Below are 7,081 nucleotides of genomic sequence, written 5' to 3'. Positions count from 1 at the left end.
AGATATGTTGTCAAATGAGAAGCAAAAGAACCGCAGTGAAGAGGAAGTGATCAAAAAACTGGTAACTATCACATAAATATTCAGTTTTGAATACGTATAAAAAAATCAGTGCGGGTTTCTCCTATTTACTTCATTCTTTACTGTTTTTAATTAACAGTGCATGGCTAATGGAGTCCCCTATGAAAAAATTGCACAAGAGGGAAGCAACATCACATCACTGGAGATGTTCTTCTCTGGTTTCCCCCGCATGATTGGCCTTTCCTTCTTCCCAAGGCTGTCCCAGCTTACCATAATAGGCCAGAACATAGAGCACATTGATGGGCTTGAGTGCTGTCCTCTGCTTCAGGAGCTCTGGATAGTCCAGTGCCATCTGACGGTGTGTTCGCTATGCTAATAAATGCTGGTAACAACAACTGGTGATAGCTTGAATCATTCCTGTCCTTTAGATATTTTGCCATGTGGATGCAAGTGAAGATTCTTTAGTAATGGGTCTCTTTCACCTATAAAATGTGAAATATTAGTTCACACCACCATTGAATCGTGTGTGTTAAGCATAATTATCCCCAGCTGACAAAGACACACGTGCAGGTGTTCCTGCAGGCAGGGTGATAACTGTGAATGAGCTGGATTGAAAAAGGAGGAGGTGCATGGATACACTGATTTTTTTTGTCCCAAAAAGTCTGAAAACCGTGAAAGAAATATGAACTATATGAGGACTGATATAAACAGGTGTCGCATGCACATTTAAGCATGTATGTTTTGTGCCACATGCATCAAACAATCTACTTTCTCTTTATTGCAGGAAATATCTGGACTACAGAACTGCCTGCAGCTGGAGAAACTGTACCTTTATGAGAACAAAATCAGTGAAATAAAGAATCTGGACTTGCAGGTCCACCTAGAGGTGCTGTGGATCAATAACAACTGCATAACTAAGATTAAGGTTAGAGTTGTATCTCCTTTGCTTTTCTGTGTTTGTAATGCAAGATTTTTAATTATTTAGCAGAACAAAACTGCTCTTTTACACATAGTACTGTGCAAAAGTTGTGGGCCACCACTCATTTCTTTATATTTTGCTAGGAAAATGGGAAATACAGCAGGTGCAGCAATTTATTGAAACATGCAAACATATATGATAATATATGTCAAAAACAGAGTTTGTAGAATTCTGAAAAGCTTGAAAGTCAATATTTGATATGACCATCTTAGCATGACAAGGTAGACCTTTACTGCATTGGCAATGTGTTTGGGATCATTGCTGGAAAATGAAGCAGTTGTCAATCAGATACTTTCCAGATGGTATTGAATGGTGGCTCAAAGGCTGATGGTACATTTCTGCCTAAATAATTCCATCAATTTCAGATGGTGTAGATAGTTTTTTAAGGTCTCCCTTTTTCCCTCCACTTGTCTGGTTTTCTCTTTTTTTGTAAAGAACCAATTTAAAAAGTGCTTAGAGACAACACTGGTTCATCCCATGAGGTAGGTGCTTTTTTCAAATACTTGAACGACTCATGGGTCAGTGATGAGTGGCTAAACAAACAAACATTGGTCTGAAAATGATCGGGTATAATGACTGGACTGAAAAATCGGCCAATTTCCAAAGTTAACTTTGAAAGACCTTCAGAAAGGCTTAACTTAGTCTCCACATGTGGTTGTTGTTGTTGTTTTCTCTTAAAGGGCTTGGACACACTTCTAGACCTTAAAGAACTAAACCTTGCTGACAACATTATTGAAAAGATCGGTATGTTCTCAGAGTAATTTGTGTTCAGTTTGATGGAGATTCGGCGAGCTATGTGAAAAATAATGATGGCAATCAAATAATTTTTAATTTCTTCTAAGGGCACAGCCTTGATCCTAATGTCAACCTTCAGAAACTCAATCTGTCTGGAAACAAGATCAGCTCCTTTAAGGTAAGATTAAAAATGAAAACATGCTTTTGAAATACTTTCTCTAAAAACTTTTCTTACTTATTTTGTAAAATCTTATTAAAATCCTTGGTCTGACAAAAGGGCATTTCTAAATTCTTGGGAGAATGCCGGGGTCTCGGCTAGTTCACATTTTCAATCATTTCAACAACAGGCGTGCAACGCAAGACCTTTATTGAGGCATTGTGCGCCATAATTTCATTTTTTCCCCCCCATTCCTCATTCAATGATATACATTCATGAATGCATTTATTTAAATAATATATCTTAGGAGTATGCCTAAGAGTATTTTTTTTAATGTGCAGGTTTGTGTTAGTTACACATTTTAGGCATGCTTCAGCTGAGACGTGCTTTCACAGCACACGTGAATATTGTTTTTTCAAGGACATTTTGACAGGAAGCACAAAGGTTTTCGTATCTCTGTGACTGATTGGTTTAACACCTCAGATCTTGCTCCTGCAATCCACCTTTAGCCCTAAACCAGCTTATTATCTTATTCAAATCTGTAGCTTGACAAAGGGCATTCCTGAATTCTTGTGAAACGTTGAGGTCTGGGTCTTTTCGGATTTTCAATCATTACAACAATATGCTGGGCGATTGTGGCTCAAGAGTTGGGAGTTCGCCTTGTAATCGGAAGGTTGCCGGTTCGAGCCCCGGCTCGGACAGTCTCGGTCGTTGTGTCCTTGGGCAAGACACTTCACCCGTTGCCTACTGGTGGTGGTCAGAGGGCCCGGTGGCGCCAGTGTCCGGCAGCCTCGCCTCTGTCAGTGCGCCCCAGGGTGGCTGTGGCTACAATGTAGCTTGCCATCACCAGTGTGTGAATGTGTGTGTGAATGGGTGGATGACTGGATATGTAAAGCGCTTTGGGGTCCTTAGGGACTAGTAAAGCGCTATATAAATACAGGCCATTTACCATTTACCATGTCTCAATAAGACCTTCAATAAGGTATTAGGCAGTATAATTTTGATTTCTGCCATTATATGTTTAGTGATATACATTCCTAAAAGACTACATAGGTTTTCCTGTTTTGTTTTGTTTTTCAAATCGGCACTTTTATATTATACATTTAATGGTGTACCTGTTGGCTCATTCAGATGACTCTGATCATTGTTGTTCAAGGTCGTTTTGTCAAGAAACGCAGAAAAGTTTTTTTGTTTCCTTCTCTGATTGACGTAACACCTGAGATCTCCACCTTTTCCTCTGCACCCGGCTTGTTATAAAAAACACGATTATCACCATTCACTCTAAAGACCCCACCGTAACTACAGGATCAAGAAAAAAATCTCGCCACCATGTCAATACAATGTGACATCTTTTTTTTTTTAGCTCTTCTTAAGTGTAGGTAATGTAGAAAAGAATAGAAGTGCTATCGTCAAGATGATGTGTTGAAACATCCATTTCAGTATGCAGCGATCATGATAGTTTCTTTATAATTACTAATATTGCAGTGACTTCTGGAAATGTAATTTATCTTATAGTGGGGGGGAAATATATGCAGTGTCATTGTTTTTGTTTAAAATACTTTAAATTTTCTGTTTCTGTTGAGAACAAAAAAAAAAAGTGTCCTTTAGGGTAAACGTACTTAGGATATGCAGAAACTTTGCTGTCCTAGTAAGTAAATAATATTTATTTAGAAATCACATGTAAACATAGCTTTCATTGACCAGGTTTTGTACAAATGAGTAATCCTATATACATGCATCCACATGTAATTACAAACATCAAATAAAAAAGTAAAAATTGAAGACAGAGTACAGATCAAAGGGCTAACAACAAATGTGCAGACACATAACGACAACAAGCAGAGGGGAGCTTAGTGGACGGGAAAGGTCAGAGAATAAGGTGGTTTTGAGCCTAGACTTAAAAGCAGAGATGGGGGGGGGTCTTTTTATGTCATGCAGTAATTGATTTCACAAACGTGGAGCAGCGGCTGCAAAGGCTCTGTCACCTTTTTGTTTGAAACATGACCTTGGGATGTGTAAGAGATCTCTGCCAGTAGGATCGGAGAGATCTGGGAGCTGGATGTGAACAAATGGGATTGTTGATGTAAGCTGAGGCCTGCCCATTATAAGAGCCTTAAAATTGACCTTGAGTCTTGAATCTTTTCCTGTAACAGGAGTTGAGCCAGCTTGCCCGACTGCCCCGTCTGAGTGAGTTAGCATTGAAAGACCCCACGTCAACCCCAAACCCGGTGTGTCTCCTTTGTAACTATGACACGCACATTCTTTACCACGTGCCAAGCCTCCAGCGACTCGACATCTACGACGTCTCCAGCAAGCAAATCAAGGAAGCAGCTGAGGTACTGATAAGATCCAAGCTTTTTTTTTATGCTGCTTTGGGTTTAAATTGTTTGAAATAAATTTGTAAAATTACAGAAAAAGTTTGGTATAAAATAAAAAAAAAAATTGTTAATTGACAGAATGTTTTTTTTTTTCTTTGTCTGTGAATAAATACCTAAATATTAGTAATATATTTTAAAAAACGCCTAAATTTCTATAGTGGTAAAAAACAGGAGCTTTCTGTTTTTTGTGTATTATTTATTTGATTTGGTGTTTATCTGTATTAAAAGCTCCAAAACTTTTAAAAATACAGATAAAATTCTAAAATGTATGTCCTTCACATTTCCAGAGCCATTCAGTGGGCAAGTTTGTAGTCTTTGGTGGGCTGATTCTGGCCCCTGTGCCTTATGTTTGACACCCCTGCCTTATGGTATTTCTTCTAGGTTTCTATAAAAATAAGCTATATGTTTTTAGTGGATGTATTTTGTTTTCTTGTTTTTCTTTTTTTTTTCTTTCTTTAATCTGCCACATTTGATATTTTTGTTTTTTACAAAGATATTTAACAGTTATATTTGATGCATCTGTTATTTTGTTTTAGCCTGAAATAAGAGGTTTTTTTTTTTCATTTTTCTTTTAGTCTGCAGTGATGAAAAAAATGATGTACTACAATATGCGTGTACGCACAGCTCAGAGGAAACTAGCAGAGACCCGGCTCAGTCTGATAGAGAGGAAGAAAACTCTATCGCAGTCACCTGAAGAATGCATCAAGACTCTCACTCGTGCCCTTAAATTTGTATGTACTCTCCATAAAATGTCTTTTTGTAGCAGCTCTAAAAAGCTTCAGGTGTTTGTGTGCACAGAACGATTATAATTTGGATGCATTTCTAGCTCGAACGTGAGCTCTCCGTGGGGCCAGTTGTTTGCAAGAAACCTACCTGCCTGTCAGAAAGCGTAGAAGAAGGGCCACCACACCTGGATGAAGGCTTAACAGAAAGAAATGAATCAATCAGTGGCATAAGTCAGGATCCAGCCACGGAGCACAAAGTACACGCTAAGATTGAAGCGCTGAGGAAACGACTCAAACTATGGACCAGGAGGCTAGATGAGTGAGTTTGCATTTTTGATGAGATACAGAGACAGTGTACAGGGAGTGCAGAATTATTAGGCAAGTTGTGTTTTTGAGGAATAATGTTATTATTGAACAACAACCATGTTCTCAATGAACCCAAAAAACTCATTAATATCAAAGCTGAATGTTTCTGGAAGTAGTTTTTAGTTTGTTTTTAGTTTTAGCTATTTTAGGGGGATATCTGTGTGTGCAGGTGACTATTACTGTGCATAATTATTAGGCAACTTAACAAAAAACAAATATATACCCATTTCAATGATTTATTTTTACCAGTGACACCAATATAACATCTCCACATTCACAAATATACATTTCTGACATTCAAAAACAAAACAAAAACAAATCAGCGACCAATATAGCCACCTTTCTTTGCAAGGACACTCAAAAGCCTGCCATCCATGGATTCTGTCAGTGTTTTGATCTGTTCACCATCAACATTGCGTGCAGCAGCAACCACAGCCTCCCAGACACTGTTCAGAGAGGCGTACTGTTTTCCCTCCTTGTAAATCTCACATTTGATGATGGACCACAGGTTCTCAATGGGGTTCAGATCAGGTGAACAAGGTGGCCATGTCATTAGTTTTTCTTCTTTTATACCCTTTCTTGCCAGCCACGCTGTGGAGTACTTGGATGCGTGTGATGGAGCATTGTCCTGCATGAAAATCATGTTTTTCTTGAAGGATGCAGACTTCTTCCTGTACCACTGCTTGAAGAAGGTGTCTTCCAGAAACTGGCAGTAGGACTGGGAGTTGAGCTTGACTCCATCCTCAACCCGAAAAGGCCCCACAAGCTCATCTTTGATGATACCAGCCCAAACCAGTACTCCACCTTGCTGGCGTCTGAGTCGGACTGGAGCTCTCTGCCCTTTACCAATCCAGCCATGGGCCCATCCATCTGGCCCATCAAGACTCACTCTCATTTCATCAGTCCATAAAACCTTAGAAAAACCAGTCTTGAGATATTTCTTGGCCCAGTCTTGACGTTTCAGCTTGTGTGTCTTGTTCAGTGGTGGTCGTCTTTCAGCCTTTCTTACCTTGGCCATGTCTCTGAGTATTGCACACCTTGTGCTTTTGGGCACTCCAGTGATGTTGCAGCTCTGAAATATGGCCAAACTGGTGGCAAGTGGCATCTTGGCAGCTGCACGCTTGACTTTTCTCAGTTCATGGGCAGTTATTTTGCACCTTGGTTTTTCCACACGCTTCTTGCGACCCTGTTGACTATTTTGAATGAAACGCTTGATTGTTCGATGATCACGCTTCAGAAGCTTTGCAATTTTGAGACTGCTGCATCCCTCTGCAAGCTATCTCACTATTTTTGACTTTTCTGAGCCTGTCAAGTCCTTCTTTTGACCCATTTTGCCAAAGGAAAGGACGTTGCCTAATAATTATGTGTCAGCCGGTGATCGGCTGTGATCAGCTGATCACGGGGCCGGGGTTAAAAGAGAGACGCCACCCACCTGTTCGCCGCTCAGACATCAGTATCCTCGTGTCACGAGCTCCGAAACTCTGCGACATCAGTCTCCGCCTGATCCAGCAACTGTGAGTTACAACCCCTTTCAATCCTTTTCCTCTTCCCGGCTCCGCTCGCTCTCTGTCTGTAACGACCGTTCCGAAGCCACGCTTCGTGCTCAGGTCATTACTAGAATAACTGCGTGTCTGCTCCAAACCCACCGCTAGCCTTCGCCGCGCTTGGGTCTAGCCAGCACGCCACACGGGCACGCCGAATTACTGTGTGCGATCCGCCCGGC

General features: G+C 40.4%; 1 protein-coding gene across 6 annotated transcripts in view; it reads left to right on the top strand.

The window, feature by feature from the left end:
• Positions 1 to 7,081, top strand: part of lrrc9 (leucine rich repeat containing 9) — a 31,799-nt gene that overhangs the window by 5,851 nt on the left and 18,867 nt on the right. For 5 of the 6 annotated variants that reach the window (XM_086274582.1, XM_086274579.1, XM_086274580.1 and 2 more), the window contains exons 2-9: positions 1 to 61; positions 158 to 376; positions 803 to 943; positions 1,678 to 1,741; positions 1,840 to 1,910; positions 4,043 to 4,225; positions 4,843 to 4,998; positions 5,094 to 5,311. In XM_086274582.1, the coding sequence (XP_086130708.1) occupies positions 1 to 61; positions 158 to 376; positions 803 to 943; positions 1,678 to 1,741; positions 1,840 to 1,910; positions 4,043 to 4,225; positions 4,843 to 4,998; positions 5,094 to 5,311 (1,113 nt within the window). Of the gene's footprint in view, positions 62 to 157; positions 377 to 802; positions 944 to 1,677; positions 1,742 to 1,839; positions 1,911 to 4,042; positions 4,226 to 4,569; positions 4,636 to 4,842; positions 4,999 to 5,093; positions 5,312 to 7,081 lie in introns of those variants that run through there. The other variant, XM_086274583.1, reaches the window with a different exon arrangement.

This window comes from Aulonocara sp. 'chitande type north' Nkhata Bay, linkage group LG19, assembly GCF_057382095.1.
Source record: "Aulonocara sp. 'chitande type north' Nkhata Bay isolate Kocher_YH1m ecotype deep benthic linkage group LG19, A_spYH_male_GT1.1, whole genome shotgun sequence".
Classification (NCBI taxonomy): domain Eukaryota; kingdom Metazoa; phylum Chordata; class Actinopteri; order Cichliformes; family Cichlidae; genus Aulonocara; species Aulonocara sp. 'chitande type north' Nkhata Bay.
The sequence above is the reverse complement of the archived record's forward strand: the minus strand, read 5'-3'. Positions and strand labels throughout refer to the sequence as shown.